At 39.5% G+C, this 26,640-nt stretch overlaps 1 protein-coding gene across 6 annotated transcripts in view; it reads right to left on the bottom strand.

Moving 5' to 3' along the window:
* Window positions 1-17,106: 17,106 nt before the first annotated feature.
* Window positions 17,107-26,640, bottom strand: part of zmym2 (zinc finger, MYM-type 2) — a 160,458-nt gene continuing 150,924 nt past the window's right edge. For all 6 annotated transcript variants that reach the window (XM_048532385.2, XM_059646659.1, XM_059646662.1 and 3 more), the window contains one exon: window positions 17,107-20,014. In XM_048532385.2, the coding sequence (XP_048388342.2) occupies window positions 19,810-20,014 (205 nt within the window). In that variant the 3' untranslated portion in view covers window positions 17,107-19,809. The remainder of the gene's footprint in view (window positions 20,015-26,640) is intronic.

Raw genomic sequence — 26,640 nt, 5'->3', positions numbered from 1 at the left:
CGTAAATATGACAGCTACTCAAATTTGCGAACAATATCATCATATAGCATATGTAGCACCATCTAGTGGTGAAAATATTTTGTAAAATTCCAGAAGGTACTAATCAACTACTTCAGAGTTATATTGAAAAAGGAAGTTTACTTCATTTCTAGCTTCATCAGCAAAACTCGTCTTTTTATAGATGTTGACAAATTGTTGTTTAGAATATATGTATGATGGTTCAAGGTGTTATATATCTTTAGAAAATGAGCAACCGCAATAATTGGCCAACGGATAGGATAGTCTGGTGCAGAATCTTTATCAGAATATTTATCAGAAATCATCAAAGTGAATGATTACTTAGAAACCCATTAGTTATGGGGCAACATGGTGGCTCAGTGGTTAGCAGTGCTGCCTCACAGCGCCAGGGACCTGGGTTTGATTCCACTCTTGGGTAACTGACTGTGTGGAATTTCATCATTCTCCCTGTGTTTGTGTGGGTTTTCTCTGGGTGCTCCGGTTTCCTGCCATAGTCCAAAGATGTGCAGGCTAGGTGGGCTGGCCATGCTAAATTGCCGGTAGTGTACAGGGATGTATTGGTTAGGAGGACGGTCTGGATGGGATGCTCTGAGTGCCAGTGTAGATTTGTTGGGCTGAAGTGCCTGTTTCCACACTCTAAGGATTCTATGATAATATCTACATATCGCTGATAATTAAAATTTTATTCTGAAAATCCCAAGAGGTACAATAACTAGAGTCATAGAGTTGTACAGCATAGAAACAGACTCTTCTGTCCAACACATCCATGCCAACTGGTATCCTACATTAATCCAGTCCCATTTGCCCATATCCCTCTAAACTCATCCATTCACATACCCATCCAACTGGCTCCGCCACTTCCTCTGGCAGCTCATTCCATATACGCACCATTCTCTACATAAAAAAATTGCCCCTTAGGTCCCTTTTAAATCTTTCCCCACTCACCCTAAACCTATGCCCTAGAGGTTTGGTCTCCTCTACTCTGGGAAAAAAATCCTTCGCCATTTACCCTATCCAGGCTCACGATTTTATAAACTTCTGTAAGGTCACCCCTCAGCCTCTGATTGTCTAGGGAAAATTGCCCCAAACTGTTCAGCCTGTCCCTCCAATGCTGACAACATCCTTTAAATCTTTTCCAAATTTTTTCAAGTTTCACAACATCCTTCTTATATCAGGGAGACCAGAATTGAATGCAGCATTCCAAAAATGTCCTACAATATGACCTCCCAACTCCTGCTCAATGCACTGAACAATAAAGGCAAACATAGCAAAAGTCTTCTTCACTATCCCTTCTACCTGGGACTCCTCTTTCAAGGAACTATGAAGCTGCACAAAGTTTCTTTGTTCAGCAACACTCCCTAGACGTTACCATTAAGATTGTAAGTCCTGCCCTGATTTGCACTTCCAAAATGCAGCACTTTACATTTATCTAAATTATATTTTACATCCATCTGCCACTCCTCAGCCCATCTGAATAAGGTCCCATTGTACTCTGAGGTAAACTTCTTGCCCGTTCACTACACTCCCAATATTGGTGTCATCTGCAATCATACCTCCTATGTTCACATCCAAATCGCTTACGTAAATGACAAAAAGCAATGTATCTAGCGTCAATCCTGTGGCATGCCATTGGTCATGGGCGTCCAGTCTGAAAAGCAACTCACCACCACCATCCTCTGCATCCTACCTTCAAGACAGATCTGTATCCAAATGGTTAGTTCTTCCTGCACTCCGTTTGATGTTCAAAAACAGAAATTGCTAGAAAAGCTTGGCGGGCCTGGCAGCATCTGTGAAGAAAGAATCAGAGTTAACATTTCGGGAACAGTGACCCTTCCTCAGAACTCAGGGTTTTGAGGAAGGGTCACCGGACCCTAAACGTTAACTCTGATTTTTTTCTTCACAGATGTGTCAGACCTGCTGAGCTTTTCCAGCAACTTTTGTTTTTGTTCCTGATTTACAGTATCTGCAATTCTTCCAGTTTTTATTTTCCATTTTATGTAACTTTGCTAACCAGTCTACCACACCGAACCTTGTCGAACACTTTACTGAAGTCCATATAGACCTCACCCCTTCTGCCTTCATCAATCCTCTTTGTGTCTTCTTGAAAAAATTCAATTAAGCTATAGTGAAACATAATTTCCCATGCACAAAGCCATATTGACTATCCCTAATCTGTTGTTGCCTTTCCAAATACATGTAAATTGTGTCCCTCAGGATCCCCTCAACCAACCTGTCCACAACAGATGTCAGGCTCACTAGGCTATAGATCCTCTTGTGACTAAATTTTCTTGTTCTGGAACCCTAGCACCTGTGTAGTATTACTCAACAGAGATAATAAGTGACAGATGACTTTGAGCACAGACAGAAAATGCTAAAAGAACTGCTCTTCCTGGAAAAGGTGACATGTCCTTCATTCTGCATCAAAATCTTTGAGAATAAAAATAACAAAATATTAGACACACAAGAATGATCTCCGAACAATTAAATGTGTTCATGAATGTGATGTCCTTCAACTTATGAAGGATGCATTCATTAGCAGAGATGGTAATGAAGCCCAAACCTCAATTCTGGAAGCAATGCATGATTTCAAACCAGAGATTAATTCTGGTCTTTTTTTAAAAAAAACACAACCTACTAGAAATTGAAATTTCTCCAGTGAGTTCTCAAAATGAGTGAGAAGACTGAATTCAAGATGTATTTGATTGTGGCTAGGTTGGGTCACTTGTGACAGGTTTGATAAATCAGTACTTTAAATGTGGGTAGAAGTAGTGCACCCTTGGCTGGTCTGTAATTATCAAAAGGCATCAATGAAACTGAGAAGAAATATAACGAAGTATGAAAAGAAAACTAACAACAAAACAGAAAATATTACGAATATATAAGACCAATCATTAGTTGGAAAAAATACATTGACTTTCAAATGTTAATGCTTCAATAAATAGGAAATGGTGCATAAAATCTTCACATGATTCTGCACTGAGGAAAACTTGCTACAAGGAGAGTTTTTCAAGTCCATCAGGGACAACAAAGGAGACTACTTGAAACAAGTAGCTTGGAAAGTCAGATTGACAGAGGTAGTCAAGATGAAAAATTTATAGAGTGTATTCAGGGCAGTTTCCTAGAACAAAATGCTGATGATCTCAACAAGGATCAGCAATTTGGATCTGGAGATGTATAACAAAACAGGTTTAATAAATTACACCACAGCAAAGGAGCCTTCAGAAAACAGCAGCCGTAACATGGCAGAATATAGCATTCAGTGAGAGATGGGCAGACATAGGTCAAAAACAACTGTTCTAAACTTAAATAAGGCACTTAAAAAGTAATGAGGGCTGTGCTAACTGGAGTGGATCAGGAAAGAACACTAGCTGAAAATATGATTGAGAAACAATGTCAAGACTTTTCAAATTCACTCATGAGACTTAAACATCATTGGCTTGGCCAGCATTTATTTCCCATCCTTAGTAGCCCATGAGAAGGTGGTGGTGAACTGCCTTCTTGAACCACTGCAGCTCATGTGCTGTAGGTAAACCCTGATTCTATTACGGAGAGAATTCCTGGATTTCCACATACTGATACTGAAGGAACAGTGGTTTACTTCTAAGTTAGTGGTTTGAAGAGGAACTCATAGGTGATGGTGTTCCCATGTATCTGCTACCATTGTGCTTCTAGGTAGTGGGTTTGAAAGATACTGTCTGATGACCTTTTGTGAATTTTGTTTTAGAAAATAGTTCATGAATCACAACAATTCCAGTGGGAGAGGATGATTCTAAGAAGATAGGCATGATTAACAACAGAGGTTAAGAATAGCATCATTTTTTAAAAAAAGTGGCAAGGATTAGTGGGAAGCCCGAGAATTGGGTAAGTTTAAAAAAAGAACCAACAAAAAGCTGTGATAAAATTAATAGAAATAAATTAACTTTGAGGTAAACTTAAAGGTAAAAAGTGACAGGCTTCAATTGAACCTCAGCCCTTTAGAGAGAATGAGGCTGGTGAAATAATTATGGGACAGAGGGATTGAATAAATACTTTGCAACAGTCTTCACAAAAGGTGTTATTGGCATTCTTAAAGTTCTAAATAATCAACAATCAAATAAACATAATAATCAGCAAAAGAAAAATGAATAGTGTAAAGACCAATGCATCCCCTGGACATAACAGGATGTATGGTAGGTTATTAAAAGAAGTAGCTAGAGCGAGGGAGTGTTTCACTGGTAGCAAGCTTCTGAGAATGCTTAGATTTTGGATAAGGTCAGGAGGATTGGAAGACTGCCAATATGACACCCTTATTCAAAAAGGGAAGGAAATAAAAAAACACAGATAACTACAGGCCATTAATCTTAACATCTTTCATTGCTAAATGTTAGAGTCTGTTGTAAAGGACACAATAAAGCATTTAGAAACACGTAACATAAGTAAACAGTTAACATAGCTTCAGGAAGATAAAATCATGACTGACAAGCTTATTAGAATTCTTTGAGGACATAAAGAGGAAGCAATGGATCTAATATATTTGAATTTCCAAAAAGCATTTGATAAAGGTACCACAATTTAGGCTACTTAAGATGAGCTCATGGTGTTGGAGATAGTTTATTAACATGAATAGAGCATTGGCTAACTAACAGATGAGCATAAGGGGAGTGAGTAATCTGTATAAGTAAGTGCCACAGGGATTCTTGCTAGGGCCACCATAATTTTCGATGTAAATTAGTGTCTTGGATGAGGAAAGTGGATGTTGTATAATTAAGTGATGAGATTGGCGTAAAAAATCTGGACAGGGATGTGGACAGGTTCAGCACGTTTGCAAAAACTTAGCAGATGGAATCTAATGTGGGAAATGAGGGGTTATACATTTTGGCAGCAAGAATATCAGAGCTGATTATTATTTAAACAGCCAAGGAGTGCAGAAAGTTATAGAACATAAAGTTTTGTAAGTCCTTGTGCATACATCATGAGAAAAGTAGCATCCAGGTTCAATGCTAATGGAGAAGGCAACAAAATGCTAGTCTTCATTTCAATGGGAGTTGAGTATAAAAGGAGAAGTCTTGCTAAAACTTTACAAGGCACTAGTCAGAACACATCTAGAATACTATGATCTGTTTCAATCCTTTATCTAAGGAAAGATTTTCTGGCACTGCAGGTAATTCACAGAAGATTCACTAAGTTATGGAGCAATATTCTTCTGAGGAGAAGTTAAGTAGCTTGTGCCTCTACTCATTGCTGTTTAGGAGGTTAAGAGGGGGCCTTATTGAAATGTAAAAGATTCTTAGTGGGGTCTTATCAGGGTAGATGTGGAGAGGTTGTTATACCTTACGAAAGTGTCTGGGACCCAACAGGGTTATGTGGTACATAAGCACATTCCACATAGCCTCATCATCAGATTTACGGATTTTTTTTCCACTTTCATGTACTTATCCTACCCTTAAATGATTTCATGCCATTCAACAAATTCCAAGTTCTCACTGCATGGCACCTTTACCATTTAAAGGGTATCTATTGATTCCATTCTTAATTCTAAGCATTATTAATCTAATATTACTGTTTTTATGTATGTCTTGTATTTCATTTATAGTCGTATAGCTTAGAAGTAGGTCGTTCAACCACCATGTCTATGCAGATCATCAAACACCAAACTATACTAATTTCATTTACCTGCACTTGGTCCTTGGCCTACTCTGCCCTGGCATTTCAAATGTTCATCTAGATGCTTCTTAGATGTTGTGAATGTACCTACCACCACACCCATCAAATAGTGCCTTCCATATTTCTACCATCATCTCGGTGAAACAAAGTTTTCATCAGATGTTTGGGTCACTTACTCATCTTAAACTAATGTGCTCTTAGACACATGTGCCATCTATGCATCTCATAATTTTGTACACCTCAATCAGATCCTCCTCATCCTCCACTGCTCAAGAGTAAACAAACACAGTTTTTCCAGTTTCTACTCAGAACACTTTCCATCCCAGGCAACATTCTGGTGTATTTCCTCTGCACATTCTCCAGACCAATCACATCCTTCTGATAGAGTGGCAACCAGAACTGCACACAGTATTCCATCTTTGCCCTAACCAATGCTCTATAAAGTTGCAACAAGACTTCCCTGCTCCTACATTCCATGCCCTGGCTAATGAAGGCAAGGGTCTCATTATTGTATCAGAGATAATGGGAACTACAGATGCTGGAGAATCCAAGATAACAAAGTGTGGAGCTGGATGAACACAGCAGGCCAAGCAGCATCTCAGGAGTTGTGCTCCTGAGATGCTGCTTGGCCTGCTGTGTTCATCCAGCTCCACACTTTGTTATCAAGGGTCTCATTATACCTTCTTCACCACTCAATCTCTGACATCTTCAGGGATCTATGGAACTGTACACCAAGGTCCCTTTGCTACTCAGTACTCCCTAGGGACCTACCATTCATTGGTAAATCCTTCTGTATCACCTCACACTTATCAGGATTGAATTCCATTTGCCATTGCTCTGCCAAATTTACAAGTTGATCAATATCAGACTGTAGCCCAAGACCATTCTTCTCACTATCAAGAACCTCACCAATTTTTGTGTCATCTGTAAACTGACTAATTATACCTTCTACATGCACATCTAAGTTGCTAATGTACATAAGCAACAAGGGTCCCAGCACTAGTCCCTGTGCTAAATCACTGGTCACAGGCTTTCAATCACAAAATCCCATTTGCAAGCGAATTTTGGTCCAGTCTGCCAACTTGCCTTGGATCCCACGAGCCCTTACCTTTTGGACCAGACTTCCATGAGGACCTTGTCTAAGGTATCACTGAAGTTCATGTAAGCCATAACAACTGTACTGCCCTCATCAATATGTTTGAGCAACTTTTCTAAAAACTCAATTATTCTCACAGGATCTCCTTCCAACAATTCTGCGTTGACCATCCTTGATCAATTCTTGTCTTTCCAAGTGTAATCCTGTCCCTCGTAATCTTTTCCAATGATTTCCCTGACATCAGATTAATTGCCGTATCCCTGCTGCCCCTCTTGAACAAAGGAATCACATTAGCTATCCCCTAATCCTCCGGTACTGACTAAGTACTTTTTGAATTGAATGGAATAAAGGATTTATACACATGGAATAAAGATGTTTATTGAAGTGTCTACTCAATGAGCCAGGTGATGTTAGACAGATTGTCATTTGGTGAGGTCAAGGCCACTGCCGGTGACCACAGGGCAGCATATATCCAGGATCAAAGAAGAAATCATTTAATAAAATAAAAAATTAAATTACATAAAGAAACGTAACATTCACAACACTAACTCTAACATAGTACTTAAAATATTTGAGCTGTGTTCTGTATGTAGACTGAATATATTCAAAATGAAAAACACATCACCTCCCTGGTGAAATTTGGGGGCATCTGCGAAATACATGATGGTGGAAATTTGCTGCTGAAGATGGGGAAGCTCTAAAAGGAGGTGCTGATTAATTTAAACCAAGGTGCAACAGTAAATCGGTGAACATAAGTGTTTACAATAATTAGATTAATGGGAATGAAATCAAAATTAACAAAACAGAGAATGCCAAAATTAAAGAGATCCATTAGCAGCAAGCGATAGACAGAACTAAGTGATCCCACAACCAATGGATCAGATCTGAGATCTGCAGTCCTGCCACATACAGTTTTGAATAGTGGTGGATAATTAAACAACTTGCTGGAGCAGGACGCTCCACAAATATCCTCATTCTCAATGATGGAAGAGCCCAACACATCAGTACAAAAGATAAAGCTGGAATTTTCACAGCAATCTTCAGCCATAAGTACTGAGTGGATAATTCATCTCGGCCTCCTTCTATGGTTCCCAGCAATACAGATACCAATCCTCAGCCAAGTGGTGAAAAATACATCAAAACAGGCCAGTCAACATAATGCCAGTGCTGGAAATCTTTTAGAGACAAAAATGCAGGGCAAAAGCAACTGATATTTGGCATATGGAATCCAGGGCTTTATTGATAAAAACATAGAATAACTGTTTTACCAAAATTTCATAAGACACTATTATTTTATTCTTTCATGGGATGTGAATGGTAATGGCAAGGCAAGCACACTTGCCATCCCTAATCATCCTTGAAGTGAGTGCCTAGCTGGCAGATGACAGTTCAGAAGGCAGTTGAGGGTCAACCAGGTAGAAAGATACTTAGGATGTGAGACTTCAGTTAGACGGAGAAACAGTAGAAGCTGAGCTTGCTATACTTACAGCAAGGTGGTTTAATAGTTGTGATCATTCACAACAGAACAAATAACTAGAAACTATTTACAGTGGCAGAAAGATCAGTAACCAAAGGAGATACAGGTTTAAGGAGATTGGTACAAAAACCAAATGCAGGATGACAAATTTAACTTCAGCAAAAAAAGTTAATAAACGATAGTGAAAGCAGATTCAACAGCAACTTTCACAACGGAATTGGACAAATTCTTGAAAGTTAAACTTGAAAGGAAAGTAAGGGAAAGATGGGGAAACAACAGGTTCATGGAAATAGGTAGCTATCACAAAGTAACAGATTGTGCACAATGGACCAAATGGTTTCCTTTTTTGCAGTATCATTCTGTGATCCCGGTTAAATCTTTATTAAATCACGCTGCTGCATGAAAAAAAAATCCTGAAACATTTTTTATACTTCAGATAACAATGGTTGGAATCTCCAAACTGTTTAAATCGTTACTGGGAGCTGGTGGCATAGGTGTCAGGAAGTCTGAATCTTCTAATCTTGCCAATTCCACAAGCTTCCAACACAGATTCCAAAATTGGGGCTGGCAAGTTGGGTGGGCTAAGTAGTTTGCAAGGTGTTAAAACTCCACTTAATTACTCAGAAACCAACTATTCTCTGCTCTGTTTATCTGTTTTTGGGTTGTCAGTCGACTTTTCCTGTGAATAGTTTCCTTGGAGCTGTGATAGACGAGGTCTCCAGGATAGGGCTTATGCCACAGTGGCACAGTGGCAGCATATGCCATAACCATATACACAGGCAGCATGTGTGTTGGGTCCTGCGGAGATTTTATAATATCAACTCTTTACATTATTGGACACATAATGTACTTGAAGTGAAAATAATGCAAAACAATTCAGATTGGGAAATATGCTTTATCAAAATGCATTAAATGTAACATAAAACAAGGCAATTTATTAATTTTAAACTGTATGGGTTCAGTAGTGATTTTCTATGGCACACTCATTTGTAAATATAAAATTGACCTATTGACTTAACAAACATTTTGATCTGAATTTTTAATTTCAGGGATAATTAATTAATGCCAGAAGTCTGAATACTGACCATTCTACCTAGCTTCATGAGGTCTAACGTTTACACTATCCAGTTATTATTGAAGCCTAGAATGGCTCATTAGTACTTGATAGATTCCAAAAGCCCTGCACAACCCAGCAAACGATTATTTTACTCCCTGCTTTCAGGAGTCCTCAAAATCTCTTTTATGTTCAAGCATTCTTTCAATTGTGAGTCTATTCAAAAATAAATCATGAGCATTATTCTATTTATATTGTTTTCTGTCTTAAACCAATATGCTATGTTGGCCATTAATTTAAAATAATCTTGTTCAATGAAAAATACTATTTGTTAGAAAGGACAGCACACAATGGACATGTACCAAAGGAAAGTTCAACATAGGAATTTTGAGAATCTTCATCTCTCAAAATTTAAACACTTCTCATATAAACAAGTCAAGGAGCAAATGCGCAAAATTCCATACTACTTTGCCCTTATAATGTGCACCAAAGACCAATCATATTGTTTACTCAGCAAATAATTTCATTGTTACTTTGATAAATTGTTGCTGGAATTGGATTAAAATTTACAGTCATCAGCTCAGTGCCACTTATTCTCAGTTTCAACAGAACTGTACCAAGAAAATGCTAAATTGGATTTATACAGTATTAGATACAGACAAGGATATTGACATAGCAAAATATCCCAAGGTTCTTCACAAAAGTGTTGCCAAACAAACTCTGACATTGAGCCTTGGTAGGAGCCAATTAGGCAAATGACCAAAAGCTTGGTCAGAGGTAGTTTTTAAGAAACATCTTAAAGTGGGAAAAAGATAGTGAGAGAAAGGTTTTGCAGAAAAATTGAGTAGCTTTGCAATGGTGGAGTGATTAAAATTGAGAACGCGCAAGGTTCAATGAATTAGAAGATGACAGGAAGTTACAGAGAGAAGAGAGAATTTGAGCCATGTACATAGAACATTACAGCACAGTACAGGCCCTTCGGCCCTCGATGTTGTGCCGACCTGTCATACCGATCTCAAGCCCATCTAACCTACACTATTCCATGTACGTCCATATGCTTGTCCAATGACGACGTAAATGTACCTAAAGTTGGTGAATCTACTATCGTTGCAGGCAAAGCGTTCCATTCCCCTTACTACTCTGAGTAAAGAAACCACCTCCGACATCTGTCCTATATCTTTCACCCCTCAATTTAAAGCTATGCCCCCTCATGCTCGCCGTCACCATCCTAGGAAAAAGGCTCTCCCTATCCACCCTATCTAACCCGCTGATTATTTTATATGTTTCAATCAAGTCACCTCTCTACCTTCTTCTCTCTAATGAAAACAGCCTCAAGTCCCTCAGCCTTTCCTCGTAAGACCTTCCATCCATACCAGGCAACATCCTAGTAAATCTCCTCTGTACCCTTTCCAAAGCTTCCACATCCTTCTTATAATGCGGTGACCAGAACTGTACGCAATACTCCAAGTGCGGCCGCACCAGAGTTTTGTACAGCTGCAGCACAACCTCTTGGTTCCGGAACTTGATCCCTCTATTAATAAAAGCTAAAACACTGTATGCCTTCTTAACAGCCCTGTCAACCTGGGTGGCAACTTTCAAGGATCTGTGTACATGGACACTGAGATCTCTCTGCTCATCTACACTACCAAGAATCTTACCATTAGCCCAGTACTTTGCCTTCCGGTTACTCCTACCAAAGTGCATCACCTCACACTTGTCTGCATTAAACTCCATTTGCCACCTCTCAGCCCAGCTCTGCAGCTTATCTATGTCTTTCTGCAACCTACAGCATCCTTCGTCACTATCCACAACTCCACCGACCTTAAGTGTCGTCTGCAAGTTTACTAACCCATCCTTCTACGCCCTCATCTAGGTCATTTATAAAAATGACAAACAGCAGTGGACCGACCCTTGTAAACTTCTGAAAATGAGTTGGAAAATTCTGAAATGAAGACATTTCACAGCCAGGAGTCACTAAAAATGAGCAAATATAGGTGTGACAAATGACTGAAACTATGTATGAGGCAGCACTCAGATAGTGGTTTAGTATGATCTCAAGTTTTTGGAGAGTAAGAATGGGAGGGTGGCCAGGTGTACACTGGAATAGTCAAGTCTAGAGATAATGAAGGCACAATGAGGGTTTTCAGCAGCAGATGAGCTAAAGTAGGGCCAAAGTTTGGTGGCGTCTGGGTTGGAAATGGGTATTTTTAGTAATTATGTGAATGTGTGATTAGGAACTCAGATCAAATATTTCACTGACATACAAAGATTGTGGCAGGGACTGAAAGACTTTCTCTGCTTATCCAATACTGCTGGATGTTGGACAAGTGGTGTCTGACAGATTACTACAGCCAACAATGTTGTCTATGGAGGTTTACCAGGATGCTGCCTGGACTGGAGGGCTTATCTTATGAGGACAGGTTGACTGAGCTCGGTCTCTTTTCATTGGAGAAAAGGAGGAGGAGAGGGGACCTAATTGAGGTATACAAGATAATGAGAGGCATAGATAGAGTTGATAGCCAGAGACTATTTCCCAGGACAGAAATGGCTAGCACGAGGGGTCATAGTTTTAAGCTGGTTGGAGGAAAGTATAGAGGGGATGTCAGAGGCGGATTCTTTACACAGAGAGTTGTGAGAGCATGGAATGCGTTGCCAGCAGCAGTTGTGGAAGCAAGGTCATTGGGGTCATTTAAGAGACTGCTGGACATGCATATGGTCACAGAAATTTGAGGGTGCATACATGAGGATCAATGGTCGGCACAACATTGTGGGCTGAAGGGCCTGTTCTGTGCTGTACTGTCAAGACTTTCAAGACTTTCTTAATATATAAACCTAAGCATGCAGCATATGATCATTTATAAAATCAAACAGGTGAAACATAATTAATATTACCTTTGAAAGAGACCACTGGACCAATCTATTTGATGTCTCATCTGTTAAAAGGTAATCCTCCTTTCTTCCAGACATTCAAACAATTTGAATTTGAAAGGAACGGAGGTAAAATCGACTAACTTTCAGTTATGTATGTCCTGAAAGCTAGTTCAAAATTACAGCTTCTCAGCTTACAGTCCATTCCTTTCATTGTCTCACCTACATGCAAGTATCTATAATTGATCCCCTACATCCAAGTCTTAGTACCTGAAATTCTCAGTCAAAACACAGGTACAGCAGTTTCACTACAATGCTGCTTTGCACATGGAAATACATATTGGAAAGGACTGTTTTTATTAGAACAATGTACATCATATATGACAAAAAGACTTTAAAATTGGATGGGAAAGGATGAGACAATATAGATAGCAACAGAATACTTAGAGTCAAAGAGAGAGACAGCACAGAAACTGACCCTTTGGTCCAACTCGACCATGCTGACAAGATAGCCTAAATAAATCTAGTTCAATTTCTCAGCATTTCACCCATATCCCTCTAAACCCTTCCTATCCATACCCTCATCCAGATGTCTTTTAAATGTTGTAATTATACCAGCCTCCACCACTTCCTCTCATAGCTCATTCCATCCAAGCACCACCCTCTGCCAGAAAAAGTTGCCCCTTAGGTCCCTTTTAAATCTTTGCACTCTCACCTTAAATCTATGCCCTCTAGTTTTGGACTTGCCCTTCCCAGGGAAAAGACCTTGCTTATTTACCCTATCCATGCCCCTCATGATTTTATAAACCTCTATAAGGTCACCCCTAAGCCTTTGACACTCCAGGGAAAATAGCCCTAGCCTATTCAGCCTCTCCCTATAGCTCAAACCCTCCAACTCTGGCAACATAGAACATAGAACATAACAGCACAGTACAGGCCCTTCGGCCCTCGATGTTGTGCCGACCTGTCATACCGATCTCAAGCCCATCTAACCTACACTATTCCAGGTACTTCCATATGCTTGTCCAATGACGACTTCATGAAGCTTATTATTTTTTTCCTCTCTTTTTCATTCTTTTTATTTACTTAATAAATGCTCATTTCTTTTTTGTCTTTCATTAGTACTCAATAAAATGTTCATATTTAAGCAAATTGCAGTTGACAAACCTTCTCTTAACTTCATTTTACCGAATCCAAAAAGAACTGCTTGGATACAATCTGTGGTCCAAAACAGAGTGTAAGATTATCACACATATAAAGAATGATAAGAGCATCTGCCATCATTGGTAGGTAGATTGTAAGTCCAATTTTGGTGGGAAACCATGGAGATACGTTTTCAGGTGGGATGAGATCAAAACAAGCTAATGTACTACAGGATTACAACTTTTATCTAAGACATCCAAAACACAAAAGTAGGGAAGTCCATACGAATTGTAGAAAGAGATTTGAGATAGTAGAAAGAGATAGAGACAAGTACTGCACCTCAAGCAAGAAAAATGTTACCTTTATTATTCGCTGTACTGAAGGCAAGTGGGAGCTCACATTCAGTTTAAAGAGGGCAAATTTCTGAGGTAAGGCTGGAAAATACACCTTACTTTGATTAGAGAGAGGAATCTCCAGGGTAACACACACTGTCTAATGCAGTTTAGTGGCTCTTCATTGTACTTATTTTGTGCAGTAGCCTTTTATAAGAACTCTATTAAATGCCTTTTGAAAATTCAAATACACTACAACTGTTGGCTCCACTTTCTCCCCACCCTGCTTGTGACATCATCAAAAAAATCTAATAAATTTATCAAAGATGATTTCCCTTTCACAAAACTATATTGATTCTACCTGATTGTATTATAATTTCCTAAATGTCTCGTTGCTGCTTCCCGAATGAGGATTTCTAGCATTTTTTTCCAATGAGATGTCAGACTAACATCGTAAATCTTTTCTCAGCCCTTTCTAGTTTCACAAATTCTTTCCCATAGGAGGGAGACCTGAATTGCTATTTCTATTTATTGAGGGAACACAGAAGTAAGAGTTATAAGTCATTCAGAATGAGTTATGTAGAACAGTGTTATGAGTTAGTGATTGAAGCAAAGACACTGTTGACATTTAAGAGAACAAAGGGAGATGATAATACTGTGCATGTGAAATTAGGACTACTGATCACACAGCACTATACAATATAGAATGGCTGACTTGAACATCTTGTAATTTCTGTACAATTCTCTCTCTCCAATGAGAGTTTATTTATATTGTTTTGCTGGTGTTGATTATTCTATTGCACACAACACCCAGGGAATCCTCAAATAAGATGCTTTCAATAGGAGGAGGGAAAGTGTAATGTGACAATTTTAAGGGATTCAATAAATTGGGCAGCAGCAGAGTCTCACCTTATCACAGATCATAGAATCCCTACAGTGTGGAAACAGGCCCTTCGGCCCAACAAGTTCACACCGATCCTCAGAGCATCCCACCCAGATCCATCTGCCTAATCTACACATTCCTGAACACTGTGGGCAATTTAGCATGGCCAATCCACCTAACTTGCACATATTTGGACTGTGGGAGGAAACCAGAGCACCCGGAGGAAACCCACACAGTCACAGGGGGAATGTGCAAACTCCACACAGTCACCCAAGGGTGGAATTGAACCCAGCTGAGTGGATGCTATAGGTGGAATTTGTGTTCCCTTCCCCATGGCTAGTTTGGAACATTTAATCAGGTGGGAGGGTGGCAGGTTGGGACTCTGCCCCATTCTATCCGTACCATGATAACATCTGTGGTGGGACAGTCCATGGGCAGCCTCCCCACCCTATCAATTGAACCCCACTGCTGTTGCTTTTAACCTCGAGGGGTGGTGGGTTGGGGTAGCTTGTCACATGGTGTGAATGAACAGCAAAACCTGATGAGGGGTGGGGGTGGAAGGACCCCTGATTCAAAGGATTTCAATTTCTGATCAAGGAACCTGGCATCAGAAACTGGGATGGCCCAACTGAAGTGAGCCTCTGCCCTTGCTACTGATCGCCCTATGCTTTTCCAAAGACCTCTGGGTTCTGGATCTCAAATGGTGATTCTTGCTGCAGTAATCATTGCCTCCCAAGCAACACTGGTCACCTCTCATGACTGCCATCTTTTGACAGGGAGGCTCCCACTTTGTGGTCCTGATCTTGTGAAAAGGCCATCGGTACCTGTCAAGTGCTTGATCTTCCCTGAAAGAGGCAACATCAGTGCCAGAAACACCCTTGCTGGCACAAGATTCTGACTGGCATGTTGCCCATCAGTGCCAGACTGAGGGACACCTTGAATAAGATATTCAAGAGGGAAGGTGAATCAAATTGTTATGACCACCTCCACAAACACTAGTAGGTAACTGGCTCTCTATCAGGCAATAGCTAAGTTAAAAATATAGGACTTCAAGGTGTTTCATCTCCAAATTATTACCTGAAGCACACTTTAAACCTGCCCAGTGATATAGCTTGGATTTAGAAACAGGCCAGTCAGTTTTTCAAACTTGATCCGCCGTTCAATAAGATAATGGCTGACCTGGGTGCAGTCTCTTTAGCATTTTCTGTCCATGTGTCCATGATATTTAACTGCTATGTCCATCAAAAGTCCAGTAAATTTTGCCTTGAATAAATTCTATGTGCCAGCCTCCACTTCTTTCAAGGGAAGAGAATTCCACAAAGTTAACAAGCTAGAGAGAAATAAAAATTCTCAACGTTTGTTTTAAAATGCAAAATTCTTGGGAACTAAACAAGTAGGAAAGAGGGATTTCATTTCACAGCAAATTATACCAACATTTGGATGGGAAAGAGCTCTAACAAGGTTTTGGTGTAAAAGACAAGGGACTTTAAATTAGTAAACTAGGTGTGTAGAGGTAGAAATGATGGAGCAATTATTCCAAACAAATGAAGATACAGTAGTTCAAAATTGTGCTTTAGATCCTACATGTTAAGGAAAAGTGTGATGCAATCAACTTGAATGAGAGGAACAAGAAATGAGAGAAAAATATTAAAGCGGAAACATGGTTTAGGCCCAAATTTATACAAGCACACAGATCACAAGGAATAAATTGGACAAAATGCAGGACCAAATTCAATGTGTAAAGTAAAACATGATCACCATTTCTAAGTCATAGTTGCAAGGTTGTTAGGCCAGGGAACTGATCATACCAGTTGATAAGGTATACAGATGGAACCATCAGCATGTTCTAAGATGTTGCTTGCAGCAATGACATTGGGCCTGCTAAGTGGTTCCTGTAGCATACCTACAAAAAAAAGGAATTAAAGTTATAGACAGAGGTTTTCAAAGAGTTCTATCATGGTACTACGTTGTGCTCAAGCATAAGCATTTGCTAAGTCATGTACCATATAGGGATATCGACTTGCAATATACGGTACAGTTAGGTAGCTTTACCTTTGCAAATCTTTTCAGGTATATTGTTTCACAGGTCCATGGTCTTTGGAGATAATGTTGACTTTGACCTCCATCTCCGCCCAGGCATTGTGCATTGTTCTCATGAAAAGCGGTTGCCTAACAGCGTCAAACAGGGTGGCTTTTCTTGCACCTACTTCATGTAACTCATCATTTAATCTACAACCTTGCAACTTCCTTTGGTTTTGTTTCCAGAAGGTTTGCAGAATTGCCTATGTTCTCATAAATGGTGTTTCAAAGTATCCTCAAGTCATAAATGCAATGTATCATTTAGATGTTTAACCAATTAGAATTTTGTTATTTTATAACATTTTTATTAAAAGCAGCATTTTTGACACAACTAAAGGCCAAATTAATTAAACCTAGATTACCAGGCATTTAGAATGGTAACTACAAATTACATGACAAATTATTGAGCCCATTCCAGATCAGTCATGAACCAAGTAACAGAATTCTTCTTCCCAGATGGGAAAGCAAACTGAACAGTTATGAGGTTGGGTAGCACCTATGAAAAGGTTTCAGGTTCATTACCTTTCATTGCAACTGTTTCTGTTTCTAAAGATGTTGCCTGCCCCGTGCATTTCCATGGAAATAATTAAATGATCAAAATTTCAGGTTTGCAACAAAACGTTCTGCCTATTTTCCCTCCAGATTTCCAATATCCTCAGTGTTGTGAAGACTTATCAGATAGTTTACTTTCTTTTACTACCAAAACCTCTAAACAATGGAAGCACGATGAAGTCAAAAATCGAGAAACCATGTCTGGCAAATGATAATGATGGTCTCTGCAATTTTGAATTACATCCACTAGACCAGTTTTTGTTGGGCAGAACCTGCAGTTTTAATTTATAGCTTTATAGCTTTCCTGGATTCAAATTTTGTTTTTCTTGGAGTATTATCAACCCATTTTACCTTGCAACTGGTGTTCTTTCTGGCCTTTGATCCTTCCTCTCCATCGTAATTTTCTCTTCCATCATTATCCCTTCTAACCTCTTCGCTTCCACTGTCTTTATACTTGCATAAAACCTATTATATTCTAAACTCATTCCTGTTCTGATGGAATGTGACATCAACTTGAAATTTTGTTAATTGTTTCTCTTTCCATAGTTACCACCTCATCTGCTGAGTACTTCAAGCATTTTATTATTTTTAGTCAATATGGCCAGAAAACCCATTGTTGGTCACCTGAATTCAAGAAATGGATCTATGACCACATTCAGGCCTTGGGTAACCAGAGGATGTCTTTCGTCAGTGAGATAAATGTATTTGATAATGTACCATATGTGAAATATATATGATAAATGTAGTTGGCATACAACAATTAAAGCTGGCAACACAGGAACACATGGTCATTTACTTTCACATCAACCAACATGAAAGTTACTGCCTAGAATGGAGATAAAGTTGTCTTGCATTAAATTTGGCAAGATTAAATACGAAAAATGCATCTTTGAGAACTGGATTCTGTTCACTCATGCATCTTCTTAAAGTAAGACAAAACTTGTTAAAGTAGGACACCTTGTTGGGGTTCAGTGGCATTTTTATAACATTGATATATTATTTATAGTGCTTTTTAATCCATTATCTATAAAGACAGGTGAATTCACATGACACTGCAATGAAATTATGGTGGCTTGTACTACTAGGGATCCGTTGTATGTTTCCTAGTATGCAAAAGTGCACTTTATATAGTTACCATACAATGTGGATCTAATAAATTCAAAATATTTAGCACAAAACTTGTGAAATCTATTCAAGCTCCAGAGCTAGCCCATTCTATGGGTGGGAGTTCACTGCGCTTAGATAATTAGGGATGTGTCCAACAATCCATGCAGAAATATATCTGTGCAAAGAATCAAGGGGATATCTTGGTGAAAACTGTTCTAAAATCAAGAGAGTGCAATTTTGCAACTTTTGTTCTTACGCAGCTTAATGATGCATCTTAATTCCGAATCGCAAATAAGGCCTTGATAAGGCAGTGCACCTGCTTGTCTGCTCCATATCTGGATGCAAATCAACACATAAACGTTCAATATCTATACAGGGAATTTAAGGGAGGGAGGGTAAAATTACTGACACGCTGTGAGAGATCTGATTCTAACTGGCACTAGACTGGACTATGTGCCCTCTCACCCACATTAATATCCGATGTCAGTTCTGATGTAAGGGGGTTTAAAGCTCAATTGATACAAGAGTGAAAAAAAAACGGCACATGGAAAAACAAAGTTGAGGTATCAGTGCAATAAGGTAACACAAATCATAACAGCAAGCTCTAAAGCCAAAAGTCCTTCAGCACCAGAGAGGAATGACAAGGCAGAGGCAAGAAACGTTATCTCTAAATCAGTTCCAAGTAACACTTGCCAAACATATGACCTACATAAGCTATTCATAAGGGGTATGCTGTAGTTTTTTTATAACTCAGATCAAGCAATGGAACAATATTAACTGACCACATTTAAATTATCTCCTTTCCAAGGGAGCAGAATATATATGTAGATTCTTCCCTCAATGCAGTTAAGTTTTCCTTCCACTATGACATTTAGTCAGTATTCAGTAATTCTCTTAATTCTTTATTTCAGGTCTTCTTTCCATAAAACCAGTTATTTTACAGAGAATTAAAATAGACCGCACCATCCATCAGCATAACAAATAATTAATGCTCACAGAATCTGTGGTGAAAACTCCACCAACTGGTACATTTGTGGAAGGACAACCATCAGGAGGCTAGTTCTAAATTGATTTATAGTTCTAAGACTATATTTATTACTGTACATAGATGCACACCCTTATGAGGGAGACAGCACCCTTTAAAATCATCCCTTCTGTAGGGAAATTTTGAAACACTGTAGTTTGTTTTAATGCAAGTTTCTCAAATCAGAAAAAAAAATACACATGACACATTTGAGATCCTTAGTTTGTAATGTAAAAAGTTACAAATGGAAATGCTTCCTGACAACAAATCAATTCAATAAATAATCTTTTTAAAAAAACTGAAGTGAAAGTAATTGTTTTGAAGTATACATATCCTAAAAGTCACTAGGGAGATTGCTAACATCTGCTACTCTCCTCTCATTTAGGGTTATTTACATAATACCCAATCTGGGTATATTGCTACTAACTCAGTTAAAGAAGATCATTCCAGGAAATGCACACCATTGTTTTCCTGTATTAAACTCTAGAAACCTGACATAACAGTGTCATGATTCTTTGCTCAATTGGGAAATTTCAAGCAATATCATCTTCATCTACTTCAGAACTGTCCCTTTCATTTTCTTCATATATGTCTTTGATCACAAGAATCCGTACAAGCATATTTTCCAAGATGTTGCGGTCCAAAGGGACACTGGAGTACCAAATCGGACCATCAGGTGAACTGGAGTGTTCTGGCTGCAGATAAAAGAGGTCTGTTCTCTGTTGTAGATTTGGAGGGCTATGGAAAAAAGAGTATTTTGTAAAATAGAGTCAAATGTTGACTAGTCTGAGAATAAAATCAGAAATATTTTTCACATTCCTCCAATATCTTCTCAACTAATAAAGCTATGTATACAATTAGGAAAAGAGGATCAAACAAAAACTCCAAACTGAAATGTTACAGCAAACAGATGCAAAAGCAACTTTTAGGAACTTGGAAAAAGGAGCAGTACATCCAGCCCCTGCAGCCTGTTCCAGCTTTCAATAGCTGATCTGTTACCTAATACCATATGTTTGCCTTTGACTCAAACCCATTAATTACCTTGCTTAACAATTTTTAAAATCTTAGATTTAAAATTAACTACTCAGGTTGTATCCACTGCTGTTTGTGGAAGAGAGTTCCAAACTTTTACCACTCTTCCTGTGCAGAAGTGTTTCCTAACATTTCTCTGGAACATCTGGCCCTAACTCTCAGACCATGCCCCTGGTTTGATAGTTTAACTACTTTAAGCTAGAATTGGATACATACTTGAAAAAGAAAAGAAACCTTGGGAAAAGAGTATGTGAACAGAACTAACTGGATTGTTTTCAAACAGCCAGCATAGGCATATGGGTTGAAAAACCTTCTTCAATATTGCAAGTTGCTTGAATTCTGAACTAACAATATGTCAAACAACCATCACTTTTAACAGTCATGCTTCAGTTAGAAGATTGAGAGTTCATCTTACAACCAGGGATTTCAGTGTATAATCTAGCCTGACACTTTAGTTCTGTGTTGAAAGACTTATTTTCTTTGATTGATCCCCATTTCACTAAACAGTAAATACAATTTATTTTGTGGTCCATTTAGATTCTCTACAGTGGATCTGCATGGAGCTGTTAGCCAAAAATGCTGTTCAGATCTCTTGACTTCCATTACAAGCTTTTCTGTTTTCAAACTGAACCTGATTACATTGTGGACTGAATTGTTCTCCACCTCTTTCATCGAGCTTAATTTCCCAGAACTAAACCAAGTGATGCTATGTTCTTGCAACAGCAAAGTAATGCAGATATTGGAAATCTGCTCTGGCAGCATCTGTTGCAAGAGGGAAATGATTCTGTTAAAAGAATCAATGCTGAAACTTGACCAAACTAAACATTGTAGACTGGTAAAACCTATGGAACATCTGCAGAACAAGCATTTTACTTGCAGTCTTTTAAGATGAAAAGTAAACTTGCTGAGATGTGTTAGATGAATAAACCCAGACAACATGATTAGAAAGGAGCAAAGCCTTGGTAATGACACTGCGACAGGCATGAAAGTAAGTTGTCAATAGAGGATGGAGAATTTGCAAGGGATATGGATAGGCTAAGTGAGAGGGAAAAACTTGGCAGATGGCGTATAATGTGGATAAATGTCTACTTGCCTGTTTGGCAGAACAAAAAAACAGCATAGTGTTTACATGGAGAAAGATTGCAGCCTCCATTGGCACAAATGACAATGACACATATGACACATCAATCACAAAACATTAGCAAGTGATGAGCAAAGCAAATGAAATGTTTGCCACTTATTGTAAGGGGAATGGAATATTTAAAAATGTAGGAAAATTTTACTGCAGCTCTACAGGGTAGTGCTTGGATCACACCTACAATAACGTGTACAGTTTTGGTCTAATTATTTGAAGAAATGATACAATGGCTTAAGACGTATTTCATGAAAGGTTCACCTGATTCATTCTCAGGATGAAGGCTTACCTTATTTTGAAAGGTTGAACAAGTTAGGCCCACCGCCACCGGAGAAGAATGAGAGGTGATCAGTGATGAATTGAAACATGTCAGACCAAGAGGACTAGATCAAGTGAATACCTGGAGCATGTTTTCTTGGTAGGAGAGACTAAAACTAGGAAACTTAGCTCGAGAACAAGAGGTTTCCCTTTCATGGCAGAGAGTTGTAGGAGTACGGAATTCTCTTCCACAGAAGACAGCTAAAGCTGCGTTATTAGATTTATTTAACGTTCAGGTAGATAGATTGCTAATAGACAAGGTAGTTAAGTATTGTGGGATGCAGGGAGAAAAGTTAATATGAAATAAGAATTAGATCCGCTAAAATACTATGGAATGGTGAAGCAAGCCTGAAGAGTAGCCTTACTGCTGCTCCCATGAACCCATGTCCTAACTTCCTACATTATTAAAAAGACAACTGCATCTGAAATAGAAAAAGTTATACAAAAATAAGCTGCAAATTTCAAAAACTGCCAATTCAATGGTTGAGACTCATTAAGTATCCAGTGACACACAAGAAGGTTCTTGTTTCGTAGTGGTAGTCCCCCTGCTTCTGGACCAGGAGACCCAGGCTGTAGTCCCACCTGATCCAGAGGTATATAATAATACCTCTGAACAGGGTGATAAGAGAATATCTAAGAAATAGGGAAGGGACAGACATCATAGTACCTTGACTCTGCTCTATAATTTAATACGACCCAGTGACTCACTTCTGTTGCCTCATATGGTGCAAATTTACCAAAGGAAGACAACAACTAGATTGGACGCTGTTTATCCGAGATACTTATTTAAATATTATCCTCTGGCATAATATACCACTATCAAAATAAATACAACAATGCATTCTCAGGATCATAAAATACGAGCAGAATTACGCCATTTGGCCTATTGAATCTATTCTGCCAGATGATCATGGCTGATATGTTTCCTCAATCCCACTCTCCTGTCTTCTCTCATATCCCTTAATCCTGTTATCAATCAAGAACCTATGACTTTGCCTCCATAGCCCTCTATGGTAATGAGTTCCACAGACTAACCACCCGCTGCCTGAAGAAATTCCGCCTCATTTTAGTTCTAAGGGGCTGGTGCCTTCACTCTAAGGCTGTACCCTTGCATACAGTGGAAGTATCTTCTCCGCTCTATCCAGGCCTATTAGTATTCTGTAAATTTCAATCAGATCCATCTCTCATCCTTCTAAACTCCATGTAATACAGACCCAGAGCCCTCAACTGCTACTCATAGGACAAGCCCTTCATTCCCCGGATTATTCCTGTAAACCTTGTCTGCAACTCGCCAACAACAGCACATCCTTCGATATGAGCGTAAAACTAACAGTGGATCCTTACACATTTGTTTACAACACTCAAAGATATATTTCTCTTTCTTCCTCCAGAAATGCTCAAGGAGCACAATCACTGTGACAATGAGTGCCATAATTGTTCTTGAAGTTCAATAGCATTACTAATTGAAATTTAATTTCATCTTTTAACGTGTCAGCAGTGCTTTGCTTTACTCTAAATTAGTGTGGGTTGACACAATCTGGAATAAGTACTATGGTAGTGAAACTACAGAGACTGGTAATGTAACTAATAATCCAGTAGTCCAGTTTGGGTTTGGTCAGGGCCTTCACTCCTGACCACATTGCAGCCATACTTCAAACATCATCAAAAGAGCTGAATTCCAGAGATGAAGTAAGAGTGACTACTCTTGACATGAAGCGTGCATCTGACTGAGAGTGGCACCAAAGAACCATAGTGAAACTCAAGTCAATGGCAATCAGGAGAAGGAAAACACTGCTGATTTTTTTTGGTCATACCTGGCACAAATGTAGATGTGGCTGTTGTAGGCTCAGCTCTACAACAACTCTGGAGGAATTCCTTAAGGTAGTTTCCTAGGCCCAACCATCTTCATCAATGACATTTTCTCCAATTTAACATCAGAAACGGAACATTTGCTAATGATTGCACATTGGTCAGCACCACTTGCGACTCCTCAGATACTGAAGCAATCCACGCCCAAATGCAGCAAGATCTGGACAAAATCTATGTTTGGACTGACAAGTGACAAGTAACATTCATGCCACACACGTGCCAGGCAATGACCACCTCAAACAAGAGAGAATCCAACTTTTGTCTAAAGGCATTTAATGGCATTACACATAATTGAATCCCCCACCATCAATCTCCTGAAGGTTACCTTTAACCAGAAACTGAACTAGACTAGCTGTACACATTCGCTATGTGAATAAGTCATAGGTTAGGAATCCTGCAGTGAATAACTCATCTCCTGACTCACCAAGGCATCTGCTGTCTACGAGGCACAAGTCAGTGTGATGGAATATTTCCCACTTGCCTGGTCAAATGCAGAATTCAGTAATATAACAACATGATAGGTACGGTGAACCATGATGTGACAACAATGGAGTCCTTTGAGATTCACAATGGATCAAACAAGGTTGTGTTCTGATACTGAAACTCTGAGGTACATTCTTGTCTTGGTTGCTGTCACATGCCTTCAAGTCATTTGCAAAGGGTGAAACCTTGCAGAACAGGTGAAAAGCTGCTCAGCTGTACTCATCTAAGACTGAAGACAAAAGTGCATCAAAATATCAGCACAGAGTTGCACAATGCTAACAATGCCACACTAACAGGGCAGCACCATGGCTCAGTGGTTAACAGTGCAGCCTCACAGCGCCAGGGACCAGGGTTTGATTCCACCCTTGGGCGACTGTCTGTATGGAGTTTGCACATTCTCCCCGTGTCTGCGTGGGTGTCCTCCGGGTGCTCCAGTTTCCTCCCACAGTCCAAAGATGTGCAGGTTATGTGGATTGGCCATGCTAAACTGCCTGTAGCATGCAGGAGTGTGTAGGTTAGGTGGGTTATATGGGGATGGGTCTGGGTGGGATGCTCTGAGGGTCAGTGTGGACTCATTGGGCTGAAGGGCCTATTTCCACACTGTAGGGATTCTATGATTTTCTATGAACATCCCAGCGAGGAATTCCTGCAGTGGCAAATGGATACTCTCATGACATTTATCAGCAATGACAATGTGATATTTTAGGTTGTGATAGCTTTATGTATTTAGGCTGTACTATCACCAGGAATCTATAATTTGACTTTGAAATCAACACAATCATTGTAAAAAATTCAGCTGTTATACGCAAATAAGCAAGATAATGTGGGATATCAGCAACCTGATTGAGAACACTAAACCACAAATCTACCAAGACTGCACCATCAGTGCATTCATCTACAAGGAGAACTGAGCAACATATTCTTGACAGTGGAAACTGCTCAAGTTTGTCATTCACTGTCTTAGACATAGCCTTGGCATCACTTGGTGGGATAAGGTAAACAACTCTGGGCTAATCTATCAGCATATTTCATTGCTCATCCATGTTCATGGATGGTGCTGAACTGGTCATTGTGTTTCAACTTGCTGGGCATCCATACCTGCAAAAGCGAGGTTGTAGGTGCAAGTTGTGATTTTCACAGTCACTTACTGCCATGACTTCTGCAAGTTTGAAAAGGTAATGGAGCAGGCCAGCAAGAACAAAAAGCTCAGCTTGCTGAGAAGAGGGCTCAGAGAAAACAGACCAGAAAATTGTACACGTGACCTGCTTTCCTGCTACGTTCCTCTGCAGCAAAACTGGTAGGGACTGCCAAGCCAGAGGGAGGCTCCTTAGCCACAACAGGCAATGTCTGGCAGAGCTGATGAAATGGTACAAGCCATCATGTTACAAGACAGAAGACATGTGGTTGGAATCATACCTAGCCTAGCACAAAAGAGATGATTGTGGTTGTTTCAGTCCCAGGGCTTCACTACAAGAGTTCATCAGGGTAGAGTTGTACGCCAAGCTTCATCACTGACTTTACCTCCAACATAATGGTCAGAAGTGGGGATGATCATTGATGATTCACAATGTTCAGCATCATTTGTGAAACTGCCCATGTGCATATGGAGAAGATCTGGCCAAGATTTAGACTCGGGCTGATAAGTGGCAAATTACATTTGAGCGTCAAACCAACAAATCTGAATATAATCATCTCTCATGACAATGAATGGCATTACCATCACTGAATACTCCGTCATCAGCATCCTGGAGATTAACATTGATGTAATTTGGTCAAAAATGGTACTTCAAGAGCAGGTCAGAGTCTGGCAGTAACTCACTTCCTTACGACCCATAGCTTGTCCGTTATCTAACATAGTATATTCCAAGAGTTGTGTTCTTTTGCCTGGATACAAGTGTGGCATCAACATTATTCGAAGAATCTGACAGTACCAGGACAGAGCATCCCACTTTGCAGTGCCCATTCATTTGAACATTCACTTCCTCCACTAAGGCCCCCTAGTGGCAGCTGTGTGTACCATCGACAAGATATACTGCAGGAGTTGGTCAAGGCTTTTCCGACAGGACGTTCCAAGCCATTAATCTCAATCATCTAGAAGGCCAAAATCAGCAGCTACTTGGAAATGCCACCACCTGCAAGTTCCTTTCTAAACCTCCCACAACTCTGAATTGAAATTATATTATTGTTCCTTCCATGTGCTGTGAAAATTTGCACAGCCTTCCTCGTGGCAATATGAGCCTTTCCATAACTAATGAACCGTAGCAAGAAGGCAGCTCACCACCACCTTTTCAAGGGCAGTTAGGGATAGGCAACAAAAAAGCCTAGCCAGAGACACTCACATTCCATTACGCAATCCAAAGGAAGACTTCACTAATGTAAACATTTCTCAAGTGATAAATGCTGACCCTGCAAGCTGCTCAGACTTACCAAGAATAAATGCTTTTAAAAATTTCCTTTATAGCAATGTCAATTAAGTGTGGAAAGGAACATGTGTAATGAAGACAAAGAATACAGTTTGTTTTAACCG

This window comes from Stegostoma tigrinum, chromosome 6, assembly GCF_030684315.1.
Source record: "Stegostoma tigrinum isolate sSteTig4 chromosome 6, sSteTig4.hap1, whole genome shotgun sequence".
In the NCBI taxonomy this organism is placed as follows: domain Eukaryota; kingdom Metazoa; phylum Chordata; class Chondrichthyes; order Orectolobiformes; family Stegostomatidae; genus Stegostoma; species Stegostoma tigrinum.
This window is presented reverse-complemented; position numbering and strand designations above follow the sequence as displayed.